The 15,839-nt window shown below is 39.6% G+C and overlaps 1 protein-coding gene across 3 annotated transcripts in view; it reads right to left on the bottom strand.

Moving 5' to 3' along the window:
* nalcn (sodium leak channel, non-selective) overlaps positions 1-15,839 on the bottom strand; it is a 47,900-nt gene that overhangs the window by 10,089 nt on the left and 21,972 nt on the right. For all 3 annotated transcript variants that reach the window (XM_033986987.2, XM_055230468.1, XM_055230466.1), the window contains 9 exons: positions 15,431-15,568; positions 14,226-14,300; positions 3,946-4,082; positions 2,549-2,690; positions 2,308-2,381; positions 823-924; positions 537-606; positions 341-432; positions 115-237 (listed from right to left, as the gene is read on the bottom strand). In XM_033986987.2, the coding sequence (XP_033842878.1) occupies positions 115-237; positions 341-432; positions 537-606; positions 823-924; positions 2,308-2,381; positions 2,549-2,690; positions 3,946-4,082; positions 14,226-14,300; positions 15,431-15,568 (953 nt within the window). The remainder of the gene's footprint in view (positions 1-114; positions 238-340; positions 433-536; positions 607-822; positions 925-2,307; positions 2,382-2,548; positions 2,691-3,945; positions 4,083-14,225; positions 14,301-15,430; positions 15,569-15,839) is intronic.

Genomic DNA, 15,839 nt, shown 5'->3' with positions numbered 1-15,839 from the left:
CATCACTAATGATTATGTAGTAACAAACTAACTTAAATGTTTATACTTGTGCATGAAACTGCATATTAGACTTAGAAAACAGTGAGAAAAGAGAGAAAAAGCCAGAGGACTTACGCATTAAAACGTGCCCTCACTATCACCCTGCAGAAGTTTCTAAAGCGGTGCTCCCGTCCAACAATAAACAGGGGTTTGTCAAAGTACGGATGGTTTTCCCTCAACTCTTCCTCCTGCACTTTTCTGTTCCAACACAAAAACACAAGTGACTTTTGAGTACAAAGATCACAGTATAGATCAGACCAGGGCAGTTTGGATTTGATATCGAATACATTTGCAAACAAACCTTTTCATCTCTGCTTGTTCTTTCTTTTCTTGAATCATCTTGATCTCGCTGTCCTCCCTTTGAGCGTTGCGGTAGCGAACAGTGCTGGAATGCTGATGGAGAAACGAATTACCATATTTTAGATACACAAATTTATAAAATAGATATACTATATGAATATTTGAACAAATGTATTAAACTATTTAGGAGCACTCACGTCTTGAGTGAGTGTTTCCAGAGACTTTCCTCTGCTGATCCTCTGACTGGTGGAGCCATGACGGAGAGACCTAGAATCATTTTCACATTATTACACAGATTACATACATCATTCATGCAAAGAAGTTAAAACGGCACTATTAAAAGTAATGTACACAAGAATATTGAGTTAAGAGCATACTTGCTTTTAAATCTACTACTAGTGCTGCTATAAATATAATTTTAGGCCTTTTATTCCTTTATACATATATTATAATGACTCAAGTGTCTGTCTATTGACTGTCTACCTCCGCTCTTGGCGAATATGATGTTGGACACTGAGAATGGAGCGTTCTTTGGCTGGCTGGCCTTCAAAAGATCCACTTAGCATCCGTTGTCTGGTACATGCACTGGAAAACAAAAACAACACTTTTGTTTCACTCATAATCAACCACTGGATCCTGTCCAACAGGCTGTTCAACAGTCAGGCATGAGTCTGGCCCAATAAAAGGAGTCATCAGCAGTGTCATTTTAATACAGCCTCCAATCATTCCATTAACAGAGTGTATACGAGTGCAGCGGGACCTGTGTGGGAGAAATGCAGAGCCATCAACAGCTAATAACCCCATAGGCCCCAGCTTTTACAGATCATAATAATAAACAGCTCATCTCAAGGCCATGTATGCGTGAGTGTGTTTGCTCATGCCAGCGTGAACATAAGTCTCATTCATTGTGAGTGAGAAGAAGATAGGCGTCCAGACAGAACGTGCCCTGACTACTGATAGGCCGTCTACACTGACAGACAGAGAGGGGCAGGAGGGGGAGGGAGCACGCTTCAGCCACATTGGACACGGTGACGGTAAGCTAATCTACACGCAGAGCCAGCCCTGCCATGCCGAACAGCAAATTATCCATTTACATCATTGTCACGCTGAATGAGTCTGAAGTGGCTCTGTGTGTGTCTCAGAGTGTGGAGCTTAGCACACACATATATTTTGAAATATAAATGAATGAAATACTACTTAATAATTAAAAAGATACAATAAAAATGCAGTCAGAAAATCAAAGAAGAAATTGTCCATGAATCTTAAAGAGGAGGTATTTTACTTCTATGGGGTATTAACTGCTCACACATATTTAGATCACCACATTCCCTTTTATTGTTTTCAAAATGCTATATTCGCTTGAAACTACATATTCACATGTTTAATAAGTTTCTCTTCCGTTTTTGATGCTCTGACTCTCCCCTCCCTTTACTCCCAACACTAAGTCACTTCCCCTTCAGAGCACTATCATGACACAATCAGCGTGCATTCCGCTAATAAAACTACTGCACATCACATCAGGTCTGCCAAGTTGCTGTGTACAGTTTTGTTTCATGTTTTTGTACATTTATGAAGAATTGTCATGTGGGAGCATGTGTGATGTAGGCTTGTGGGTGGAGCCTTGCACAGAATCTTACAGCTAACCGTACGGAAGGTTCAAATAGAGCCCGGGAGAGGTGGCTAAAATACTCGAACATGCATGGATGACATCTGAAAGCCTGTTTCTGATGAGGGAACGACACTATAACATGGTAAAACGCTTAAAAAAAATACATTTTGCATAATACCTCCTCCTCTTTGACTATTGTAAGATCAGATCAAGAACTGCTTTCGTTGATTGCTGGTTCAATTCTAAAGTTGGGATGCACATTTAGCTTTGTGAAATCACCACGGCTCCCTCCCTCTACTCTCCAACAATAGCGATGAGGAATTTAAGTTCTAGGTCACAGGTGTGCAGTGAAATCTTACCGTAAAATTTTGTTGATAGTAGTTTCTTTCTCGAGGAGGTTCCGCGCTCTGATACTAAATATAGACCTGCGAAGCTGACAGGCACACACACACAGTATACAAACATGAATCAATGCATCACATTCTTATGGTAGCTGTACTTCCAGTCTGGTTTATGGTCTGGTTTATCTATTGATCTGTTTAAATATGCAGTTTAATACATTATCATCGCTCCTATGTTAAAGAGGATGCCTTTAATTACCTTTTGGTCAATATACTTGTTGTCCTCGATGGCAGAGCGCTTGGAGTGGTCACAGGAGGAGGACGAAGCTGACGGGAGACGCCGGAACAAACAGCTGGTGTCCTGCTGCTGCCGATCGATGAACTGCTTCATAAAACTCTCCCTGGAGTTGACACACAAATGTAATGATACTTAATGCGCAGTGTAAACACAACACTCACTGGGCCAATATAGTAATGCGCTTGTATTTTCTTCTAGTATTTCCACGCCACATTTGCCCAGTTTAGTGAATATAAACAGTTAAATAAACACATGCAATGATATGGCTGTAAGTAAGATAGTTAAGCATTTGGTAAGACTTTAGAATAACTACACCTTTAATAGCCATAATAAACATTCATCTAAAACGACTTAATAAAAGAGATACGTCCGTCGACTTCTGCGTTAGAAAACTGTGGTGCCCAATGGGAGCTGACGTCACGGTAAACGTCATCACAACAAAGAGTCGGCGCCTCCGATGGATAGCTGCAGATCACACTAGCAAGGAGCAGATTTTTCTTTTTTTTTTTTTTCATTTGTACCGAAATGACTAAGCAACGCTGCCGAATTCTACGTGTATCACTGATAAAGAAAATCAAATTGGAGAACGAAGTAAGTACGTCACAGTGGGGATCAATCTGCAAAATGGAGTCTTGAAAAAGATTGCTCCAACATGCACGAGTCACTCCAAATACAACTTTGTGTAAGTAAATGGTGAGGGGAAGCGACTACAACATGATTAAAAGCTCTGATAGGTCTGCCTTAATAAACTATTTGTTCATTATAAATAAAGTCTTAATTGGTATCAACACTGATTTGGATTTGCATGTAGGAGCTGGTAATTTTTCAGTAATTTGGTAATTTGAGTAATTTTAAATGTGGAAATGTGGAGTGTGACGTTTTTAAATGAAAGAATGGGGAGAATGAAGGTTTAATTGTAAATGAATGGATACTTGGATGTATTTTAATTGTTTGTAACCTGACCGGGCAGTGCAGATGGGCATTAGCTTTAGCAAAATCTGGTGTAAAGCTTCTCCTCTTTTATGAGATTAATGTGTTTGCATATGGTCCCTGTCAAAATAAAACAACACACTAAACTAAACTCAATTGTTTTTAGATAAAAATATTTAGATATGTTGTAGTAGAAATATCCACACGGTTTTGATGAAAGAACAGGTTTTTTTTTTAGCATTTTAGAGAGGCAATGTTGTTTTTTAATGTAGTGGATGCTTGCTGTTTTCTACCACCTGCACAGTCCTGCTATGATATTTTAGACATTTTAAACAGCATCGCTTTTTGGGCTGGTATTGCACATGATTAAATAAAATGCTATAAATACAGCATGAAAGTAGGCACAGTATCTGAGCACATATCTGCACCTGATCCTGGGGACTGTGAAATCCGACGGGAGCTTGGAGATTTTCACCATCTGTGGCCTGTTGGGGAACTTCTCAAAGATTCTCAATCGAAGAGGCAGCTTTTCCTTGGTGTCAGCATTGGCTTCGCTTTGCTTGAGCTGGAAAAAACAAGTCCGGCGTTAAGAATTGCACACCAAAGTAAGACAAATGCCTTTTAAGAAAGCAGGTAAACCAATCATGAGTTGAAGAACAGGGGGTAAAAGTCATCACTTTGAAAACAGAGGCAAAATAGGGAGTTACTGAGGACATTAAATTGCAGTTTCATGTTTATGCCTGATGATGGCACCAACACACCTACCTACTACACACACACAGAACCACAATGAGCATGATTCCCACTTACTTTTAGAAAAGAATGAAGAAAGCAACAAAAGAAAAAAACAGACAGATTACTTTGGGATGGATAATGGACAAATAAAGAGGCAGCCACGGGATAATACAGACTCTTGTGCACGCGTATATCGAAGTGGAAGATGAAACCAATTATATCTTTTTAATTACATATGAGGGTGGTTGATTGAAATTCCCATGCAGGTGCCTTGCTCTGTCTGGGAGCCTGGAGATAACCCCTGATGCATCGCAGATTAGGCATGGGGAAGCGGAGTGCATTTTGAAGCAAGGGTGAGTGGCAGCTTATCATTCTGAGCAGGCAACCGCCACGAAACACATCGACTGGGCCATGGTGAATGTTTCCACGTCAGTCACGCCGTCTGTCTGTCTGTCCGTCCGCTAATGCAAAAGTCCCAGCCTCTGAGCCGCCCGGGTATTGGTATTTCGATTTGACAGAAATACCAGGAGCGGGCTCGCGTTTTCTCGGGATAACAGTGTACGGGGAGAGAGGGAGCTGACAAAAGTGCCAAAAGGAATTCCATCTCGACAATTTCTGTTCCTCTCAGGCAAAAATATATGAATGTCTATTTTACACCGAGTGGGAGAGAGAGTGTCATAATGTGCATAAGAGAGCTGTGTTTGGTTGTCTGGGCTTTCTGTGAAAAATGTAAATGCAAGAAAACAGTGAAGAGAGGAGACTGAGACATAAGTGACACAAATGCAAAAACAACATTAACAGAAACACTGGCGGATTTACTTGTTTTTATAATTATTTCTTGGGTTGCTGAGATAGCACCTGTGGGAAATATTTATCACAGTTTTATGTCAGTCAAGAGACAGTTTGTGGGGGAAAAATAGTTGAGGAGAAAAGTACAAAAACACAGGAAGTAGCGCTGAGTTCTACCAGCAATGCCATTCAAAAAGCAGGGGCAGTTTAAGTACGAGAAACACATTTTTCTGTCTGTTTAAACCAAATTTAACAAAGTAAAGGTGTTTATTATTATTTTATCATTACTCCAATCACACCTGTTGCGCAGTTTAGCGTTTTAGCTCTTGTTTACATTATGACTGCTAAGTAACAGCTACAAAATTAACTCTACGTATGTGATACCTGCTGCCCGTGTCCAACCAGGAAGTAAAATTATAAATGTCCCTTAAATTATTAAATCTAGAAAGAATGAATTAAGTATTATTACAGAGATTGGCTATTTTGCTTTAACTCCTCAGTAAAAGCTCTAGTTGTAGGATAGTAGTAGTTGTTGTAGTATGAGTTGGCCTAGTAGTAGAGGTAATCTAGTAGTAGCAGAAGTAGTAGAGGTCTGGTAGTTGTAGGAAGAGTAGTAGTAGTAGCAGCAGTAGCAGTAGTAGTAGTAGGTATATGTAGCCTAGTAGTTGTTGTAGTAGTAGTCAATGTACTTTGATGAGCAGAGGCTAACTACAACTACACCCACTACTACAACTACTAACTTTGCTCGTTGACAGTACGCCTCTTGAGTAATGGTCCAAGCTATCGTGTCCTGTTAGATTTTATAAGTTCAATTCTAAAAAATGATTGTAGTACCAAGTAAAAAGTGCTGGCGTAATCTTCAACAGTATCTACAGATGGGGAAATTGAGTTCAGTACGCAACGTTCACAAACATACTTACAAGCGCTCCACAAACACACAAACTGAAGTCGCACATTCTCACAGTCTGCAGAATTAATATGGACCCGGCTGTTCCCAAAGGTCCTAATCAATTTGAACCAACTCAGCAAGAACTTGAGTTTAGCCAAGGTTCCCAATCCACCCTCACTGTATCTGCTGCTGTTTCACATTACGCCATTTCTCTCCGTCAGCTCGTGCACTTCTTCTCTTGTCTAACTTCTAATCACTTGTTCTTTCAGGGGTGTTGCATCAAACCCGCCTCATGTTCAGAATCATTTGATAATACTTTCAAACCAATGGAATGACAACTCTAGTCAGTTGTACAAAAATGTACAAGTTGCTTTACTGAATTTCACTACACAATGCAATCGTCTAAACCAATGCACTAAATGTATGCAACTGTTTCATTATATTAAAATGAAAAATGCAAACTAAAGCAGTACTCTCATGAGGCGATAGGTTACTATAAGCAGTATGTTAAAACCACAGGACCTTCAGCCTGGTCAATACATCATGTCAATACGCATGGGTAAGGAAGAGAGCAGGGGCAGGGTGCTCAAGACAGCATCTATTTTAAACCTTATAAGGGCCTAATGGTAACAGAAGGAAGAGGAAGCTTTGTGTTTGTGGAAAAGCACTGCATTTGTGACAGTAAAAGGCTGAGAAATCAAAACCATTGCCTGGCCTGACCCAGTTGAGATTCAGTTTATGTAGGTGTACCAACGCAGCCGAGACTAATGTGTTTTGACTTGAGACCTATTCAGGTGACCTGCCACTGCTTCCTCTCCATTCAGGCCAATTTCAGGCTCGGCTGAGCTGGAAAGCTCGATGTCCTGGATTTTCATGGCTTCTACCTGACAAAGAAAACTAATGGTAACTGTTGGTGTCACACTAGAGACAGTTATTGACAGACGTCCAATGGGAGGCCAAGTGGAAGTGCCTTGCTAAAATGATTTTACATTGATTAATGAAGGGTCATGTAACAACGAACCTGCAGGATGACTCACAGCTCAGGCAGCGCATGAGTATGATTCAACAGACAATAATCCTGCCTTAATGATCTTTAATCAGTATATTTCACATGTAAAGAGTATTGTGCGTTACTATTCCATTTATGTATTGCTTATTTCTGCAGAATCTATTTTATAAAATGGCAAAACTGTAATAAGACTGAAACACATGTAAAACCATTTATAAGACACTTGCTCCCTGTGCGCCGCTGCCACCCTCTCCGGTGAGTCTAATGAAAATGCCTCCGAGCCACAGAAACATCCAGCGTATGAGTAACTGTGAGAAGCACTAATGGTACAATGGGAAGTGATGAACAGCTGCCTTCAAACCACTGCCCACACGCAGCCGTGCAGGGCCTGTGGGAGGAGGTGTACCACAGTTATTTCAATAGTGCCATTTAAGAGCCACCGCGACAGACAAGTGTGTTCAGATAAACCACATCATTAGGAAACAGATGGAGCTACAGACAGAGGAGTCGCCGGGAACACAACTGACATTTCAACTGCTTATACACACACACCACGATCAAATATGCAGTGGTTTAGATAACAAAAGATTGGATCCTCAAATTTCAAACAAAAAAAAAAAGATACTTAACACCAATTCTAAACATGATGATCTTTTTTATTAACTTCTTAGATACAATAGAATATTATAAGACAAAATAATGTTAGTTTATCTACAGTTCCATATTAGTTCTGTCCACCAAAAACACAAGAAACACTGCATGATGTGAGTCCTATAGGGTCCATATTTGCCGAGTGCCAGTGTGATTACATACAGTGCAGGCCGAGGGGCAGCTGTGTTGAAACATTAGGAGAGAGAAGGTCTGAGAGTGTTCAGGGTCACCCTCTCTTCTCATTAGGTGAGTAATGAGGCGTGAATGCTTCGGAGCTGCTGTAAAGCCTCAAAGGCCATAATCCGTTAATAGCTACCACCAACAAGCAAAACAACTGTGCTTTTAAAATCATGTCCAAAATCAGATCTGCTCCAGAGTGATAGTCTTCCCTCTCTTTATTATTTCCATGTGATTAGGCCTCTCGTGATAATTACTATATTGACTTATTGTTCCGTAGATGAAGCTGGAACTATATTTTTTGGGGTCAGTATTTATCGTGTGTACTTTTTCTTTACACTAATGCTAAATGTTTGATTATTTTTGGCTATACGGTAAGATTTAAGCCATAAAAGGTTGAATAAATCACTTCTATGACTCATTACAGATGCAAACTAACGACTAAAGTGTCTCGTTCTCCTGTTAATTTATTGCATCTCATGATTTTTAACAGTATTGTAGATTTATAATAGTTTTTGTGGTTTAAATCTGCTCATGGGTTTTTGTGTCAGTGTCATAAATCAGCTTCAATATTATCGTTAATTGTCCATATTTACATACAGCGATACATCGAACTTCAAAATGTGTTATCGTGACAGGCCTGTATGTGATGTTTAACTAACTACCTCCTGAAATCAGCTTAAAACAAAAACAGGCCTGTCACAATAAACACTCTATGGCCTTAACGTTCACATAACAGATGGTACGATCAATTTTGAGTTTTTCTTTGCACTCATGAGAAAGTTTTTGTTTATTTTTCTTGCTCCATGATTAGATTTGAACTTTAAACGGTTCAAAAAATCATTTCTATGACTCATTACAGATACAAGCTAACTACTACACCGTTTCATTCTGCAGTTTATTTATTGCAGTTCGTGGTTTTGTTTTGTTTTTTAATCGTACATTTAGAATATTTTTGGGGGGGATATAAGTAACTCTGAGTTCTACCTCTGTCATCAACACCAACAATGCCATTCAAAAAGTAGGGGCAGTCTGTTTAAACCTTCATTTAACAAACTAAAAAGTGTTTTATATATATATTTTTTTATTATTATAATCATACCTATTGTGCAAATTAGATTTTAGCCCTTGTTAGCACCATGGTTGCTAGGTAACAGTTATGAAATTACATACAGTACATTTAGAAGAGTTTTTTGGTGGATAATTCTACTTACGTGCTGTTTGTCAGTGTCAGTTATTATTTATTGTATATTTTCTTAAGCGATATATTTTAGTGTTACCGTGACACAGGCATAAACATAAGCGCGGTGTTTAGCAGTGTTCGTCAGAGCCGGAGCCGCTGTTCTTTAAATACAGGTTGTGCTTAATATTGTAAGGAGCACACTTAGGTCTAAGTGTCTTCCAAAGGCACATTGAAGTGTCAGATAAGAGGGCATTGTCTCTGGAGTCTCTGAGGAATATGCTCTTTCTTTTTGCTCTCTGTTTCTTCTGCTCCTTTCTTTTCCTCCTCTAAATCCCTAAATAAGTCTTCGCTCCATTAAATCACATAAATGGGGGACAGGCTTTTAGTTTTATTCATAAATAATGGAATCCTTGGTGGGGGGGGAGGTCCTAATATAATCAATCAGCCTTCAATTACTCAAACTAGAATCTCCTTGGTAAAATACATTTGAGTGCAGCAATGAATGGAAGAAAACAGAAACAGCTTCACTGCACTGAAAGAGGGAGACTATATAAACACATTATTTAGGAGATTTGAACCTTGAGTATATATAAGCTATAAGACAAACTGTAAAATAGCGGCAAAAAGAGATAAAATAAACATGAATCATACTTGGGAAGCGTTGGTATAGGGTGATATCTATGTACTTTTGGTTGACATTATGGTCCAGTCCAGTGGTGGAACGTAACAAAGGCAAAGTAGATTTTAAAATGGAAACTCTTTACTTTTTCTTCACTACATTTAAGAGCAGTATCTGTACTTTCTACTCCACTACATTTTTTAACAGGACTGAAAATTAAGCATCTTTTTTATTATTATCTGAGACTTGCTGAAAAGGTTGAGGGTTTATTAGCAAACGAAAATATACAAATAAAAACAGACAGAAAAAAATGATCAATTCAGTTGTTTCTGTTGAACAAAATTCAGCACAAATCTGGGACAAAATCACTACATTTGAAGCATTATTAGATTCTCTGAGCAAAATTCTTCTACTTTTTACTGTTCAAGTACATTTTTAAACAGGAACTAGACTTTACCATATGATACTTTTACTTCTACTTGAGTGTTTTTGGCACCAGTATCTGTACTTTTACTTAAATAATAGCATTCCCCTACTGGTCCAAGATGTTTACAATTTAAATTTTTTTTTTAAATTGCTAAAATATTGTCTGATTATATGAAATGATAATTAAAAACAGATACATTTTCTTCATTATCGCCTATTCCTACACAGCAGTCGAGCCTACAAACATAAGCATGTGAGCATCGTACGGCAACAGTTTGTATGTGGCCACAAAAGCCCCGTCTCAGTTGCCACAGTAACCAGAGCTGATTTCTGCAACACAAAACAAGCCATCCTAAATCTCCCCACTCCTCTCAAGTGCATCTCCTCCGTGCACACGCCTTCCCTGTGTCATCCCTCGCCGTAGACAACAACTCACAGTGTTGGGAGCTGACACTTTGACAGACGGATCTCTTCTGACGAGCGTGGATTGTCACTCCGTGTGCCCGAGCTGACGCGCATGTCACACTAGGGGCAGCGATCTCGTTACCAGTGGCACTTCTCCTCACACGCCTCCCCCCCTCCCCTCCGCGTGCAAGCTGCTCCACATGTTAGGGCTGGAGTGCTAGTCTGGAAAATGTCACAGTGGATTGTCCTTTGCAAATCCTCACTGATCGATCGGAACTAATAAATCTGCAAATACATAAATATACGATCTTTGTTTTATGTTAATTAATTATTTTATGTAAGACAGACTTTGAATCAGTGCCATTTAACGAATATCTAATGTGAGTACTGCACGCCACACGCTCGGCTGTAGACTTGTTGATTAAAAAGCCCTAAGCTCTGATGAAAAGATCTCGATTCGATTAAGATTTGAATTGCACGATTACAAGTGGAATTTTACAGTTTTCACGTTTCCCAAGCTCAAAGAAAATGTTGTATATCTCTACATCTGTTTAGCTCATGGTGTGGAGAAAGATATTAAGTACAAGAGTATGATCATGATCTGTAGGACCAAAGAGGACGAGCACACGAGAGGTCCTGATTTTTGCCTGTCTAATGTAGTGCTGAGCTACAACTAAACTGAAATTTGTCGGGCATGTCATCACAGCAGAAATGGCAGATGATGATGGTATTTATAGACACTGTAGGATGTTGTTGCTCAGGCAAACGCAACTTATGCACAACTTGGTTCTTGTACTGAAGATGTAAAGTTCATATTGTTTAAATCATATGGTGCATCGTTATACACTGCCCACCTCTGGATTCTTTACAAAAAAGCCAGCTGAATAAGTCAGAAAATGAAATAAACATAAGCTTCACTGCAATCCACTATAAATATGGAGGCACTGCTTTGGTTCTTTTTAAATATAAATGTTTATTGTTTCTATTGTTGCTGTCCTTGTCTGTTTTAAAGATAGAACATGAGTCTGGAACAAAGATGAATGAGCAAATATAATTAGTAAGAGGTGCAACAGCTGTGCCCATGTTCGTTCGGAATTGCACAAAAACACATCTTAACTATGAAAAAACAGGGCCCAGCATCAATGATAAATGCTGTGCTGGAACCGGGTGTAAATGTATGGTGACGTCCCCACTAAGATAGCACAGCACGCACAAACACATCAGCGTCATCGGCACCATTATCACTGGCCCGAGGGGTAAACACCTTTTTCTATTTGGCTGATATCTAGAGGCGCAAGATCAACATTTCCCTCCTCTCCGGCCCTCGCACTGGTTCTGCAGACATCACAGTGTGTGGAGGGAGCGTGTGTGTGTTTGTGTGTTTGGGGGGGGAGGCAGATGATTTGTAGAATTGAGATGTGCCATCACTCTTACCCATCACAAAGCCTACCAATCTGTGGGACCGTAAATGAAGGTGAAGCAATAACAGGAGCAATACTATCCAGGACAACGGCCCTCACTTTCATCACAAGGAGATTTTGGTTTAAATGGTTTTGGATTCGCTGAAGAAGAAATACAGAACGTGTCAAAATGTCAAAGTGCCAAGGTGCAACATAACAAAACATATTTGAGGCGACAGTAGCTCAGTTGGTACAGCGTTTGTCCACCAAAGATTGGCAGTTTGAATTCCGCTCTCGACGTGAACATTATTCGTTGAGCGGTCAGACGTTGACGCTGTGATTCTAGCTCCCACTGATGAAGGCTGCCGTTGTGTCTTTGGGCAAAACACTTAACCCACCTTGCCCCCAGTGTCTGTGTACACTGGTGTATGAATGTGTGTGTGAAAGGCTGAGTGGTTCCTTGCCGTAAAGTCTTGAAAGTAGAAAAGCGCTATATAAAAATGTGACAATTGACTGTATTTGATTTAAATTATAACATAATTAAAATAGAAAATGCACTGGAAACAATGAACATACCAACTCCAGTCACAAGGAGTCGGTAAAGGTGAACCGTGTTTGCGCATTCACCTGTTGACGATGACAATGAGGGCTTATAGAACATGCCTTGGTGGCTGCCTGTGGCGTCTGCTCAGTGTAGAGCGTAGACAAATGAAAGCGTTTTATTTTAGCAACAGAATAAAACTAGAACAAGCGTGCAGACATTGTTTAGCTTGTGCACTTGTTTATGTATGAGTCACACAGGTAGTTCCTCTTCTAGATTCACCCACTGACTCTGCACTAATGCGCTCAAAAGACGGGTGAAAAAAGACGCTGCCGAGCCATTATGTTCTAAAATAGACTGTATTCCCACAGTGCATCAGGTTGTTTGTTGGTATATTTTTTTTGGCAAACTGCATTATAACAATCTGTAGAATTGGGCTATGAATGATAAAAAATAAAATGAAAAGTGGCTGATAGTAACTCTAAGTGATGTATCTAAGTCTACAGATGGTTGGCACAACTTTACAGATGACTGCTTTTGTTTGTTTTTTGGCTTAATATAGTCTCTAAATGTGTTTTGTTTTGTTTTGTTTTTTGTTTTGTTTTTCAGCAACTGTCTGTTTGAATAAATATAAAATTGTGCTAAATACTTTTGTTCTGCACAGGGAATAGATTTCTCACAAATGTATAATAAAACAATGCTATTCCAGAATGATTCTTTCAAATGATAAGCTCTCAAGCAAGAAAAACTGTCCCGATTTGAAAAAAAAGCCTGTGGATATAAGTCACTTTAATGATGAATAACAAACATTATCCCCTCAGTGAAGTCATTCATCAAACAGGGGGCCAAAAGGATCTATCATACACACTGTGAGTGCTTCCTCATCTCTCCGGCCACATGAGTATCTCCGAGAGAACGCTGGGCACATAATTGGGCTTTTGCCAAATGTTTGTGGAGCGGAGGCATTCTCTTCTGAGAGGGTGATCACCATCTACGCTCTATTTTTAGACTGTGTCCATGATTGAAGCACCTGTAAAATAGGCTATTTTACAGTCACTGCGCATAATCACTCAGCTGTGGGTGGGAAATAACCTTTTCAAGCCAGTGGAGACCGCCAGCTGCCAACCTCTGCACTTTATATACTGTCTATAACATACACCAGCTGCCAACCTCTGCACTTTATATACTGTCTATAACATACACCAGCTGCCAACCTCTGCACTTTATATACTGTCTATAACATACGCCAGCTGCCAACCTCTGCACTTTATATACTGTCTATAACATACACCAGCTGCCAACCTCTGCACTTTATATACTGTCTATAACATACACCAGCTGCCAATATCTGCACTTTATATACTGTCTATAACATACACCAGCTGCCAACCTCTGCACTTTATATACTGTCTATAACATACACCAGCTGCCAATATCTGCACTTTATATACTGTCTATAACATCCACCAGCTGCCAACCTCTGCACTTTATACACTGTCGGTAACATATACGTCTGTCAACTCGTCCATATCACAGTGAATGTAAGAGAATATTCACATCCTTCCATATAGAGAGGCAAAGTACAGGAGGGTATGTAATGGCACATTGGCGCATTTCAGGATAGAAGCAAATTCCATCTCCTGTAAGCACTGCGGGTGTTAGATCAATTACTTAAAAGGATGTCATAACCTAACAGTATGTATGTATATGTCTGCGCCCACCAACAGAAACCATTTGAAATCTGCCCACATCACTGAAAAAAACAGTTCTCACAGAACCGCAAAACTGTTCATCTGTTGTAAAGTAAAAAGCTATTAAGTACTTAAGACAAATTTAAGAGGCAATTACCATTGCACATGAAAAATTAGTTCTTTCTTGTGTTACCTGTTTGAGTTTTTTCAAATCTTCATCCAACTCCAAATTATCCAAAATGACAGCCACAAACAAGCTCAGAAGAATCTAAAAAAGGAAAGAAAGAAAGAATTAATGTCTTATAATATCCATTGATTTCAGTTTCATTTCTCCCTTTTGACAACTTTTCCCCATTGAAAGTTATAACATTTTTATCGGAAATTTTGAATTGCTATTGCGATGGTCCTCACTTAAAAACCATAGACAAGACATGATTATGTATTTGCAATATATTTACAAGTACAGAGCCTGCTCGGTCAGTGTCTTTCAGACTGGTCTGAAAGCAGGTGTGAGTCATAAACAGTGCGCTGATGGATTCTCAGATCAGAAACACTCAAATGTCAGCAAATGCTCGTCAGATTAACTGTGATTAGACGTACCTCAAAAAGACATACAGAGCCATAGCACTCGCTGAATGCATAGACTCTCATGGTATTGCATATTCTCCCTGTGTCTGCGTGGGTTTTGTCTAGCTACTCCAGTTTCCAGCATCAATTTACAACAACCACAGTAGGCTACACCTCTAGCCAAATGGTCCTGACCACTGACCAACCCTGGCTCAAGATCTGGAAATGTGTCTTAAGCTCCTGCCCCAGTGGCACTGAAGGATGGGTCAGGAGCAGAGGACAAATTTCCCAATGGGCCGATAATGTAACTTCTGTATTGGAGCTGGGTGATATGGTGATAAAAACTCTGACTCATGAGCTCATCCCTGTGACAATATGCTTTTTTGCTAAAATCATCACTTCAGATTGTCTCTTGAATGCAGGTCTATGGTCAAACACAAACACTTTTCCACATCCACACCTCCTCTGCAATGCTCAGAGTGAGAGACATTTGGATTTAACCAATTACAGTGAAGTGTGAGGTTTCAGAAGAAGCAGATGACTTTACTTACCTCTTCATGGAAATATAAAAGATACTAGATTTGAAATAACATCAAAAACGTGATCTGGCTTCAAGAAAACTGTGACATAAATGTTTTGGCCTATCGCGCACGCCTAATCTGTATGTGCCCCTGAACATGACAATTGTTTCTATCTGTGTGATTTGAATATCTTTGAAGATAAAAACAACTTTAAAAATGAAGCATGCATCTTAATAAGTGTGCCCCCAGAGGAGCACCATGCTCTCAGACTTTAATTAATTTGACTTTGGAGTGTTAAGGCGCTGCTCACCAGGGTGGCAAACAGATGGTAGAGGATGAAGTAAATGGCCACGACTGGAGCCCACACTCGACCTACAGCCACTAGAGTCTGGTCCATGACATCGATCCAGCCTTCCTGGGTGAGGATCTGGAACATGGACATAAACGCCTGCAAAGCATAGCACAGAGACAGGGGAGGAGTGAAGGAGGACACTGGACGACACAACAAATACTAAACAAGACCATTTGAGAACAAACGGCAGAAATATAAATATATAAAAATACATTCTGACTGTCAAGTATTGAACTCAGTTTGTATTATCTAACATTTTGATCACAATTGTATTTTTCCATGATACTATTTGATTGATAGTGTTATAATTATATAATTCAAAATGCTGCTCCCACCTTGTTGTGATAAGACCATTTTCACAGAAAAT

Source organism: Periophthalmus magnuspinnatus, chromosome 21 (assembly GCF_009829125.3).
Source record: "Periophthalmus magnuspinnatus isolate fPerMag1 chromosome 21, fPerMag1.2.pri, whole genome shotgun sequence".
Classification (NCBI taxonomy): domain Eukaryota; kingdom Metazoa; phylum Chordata; class Actinopteri; order Gobiiformes; family Gobiidae; genus Periophthalmus; species Periophthalmus magnuspinnatus.
The sequence above is the reverse complement of the archived record's forward strand: the minus strand, read 5'-3'. Positions and strand labels throughout refer to the sequence as shown.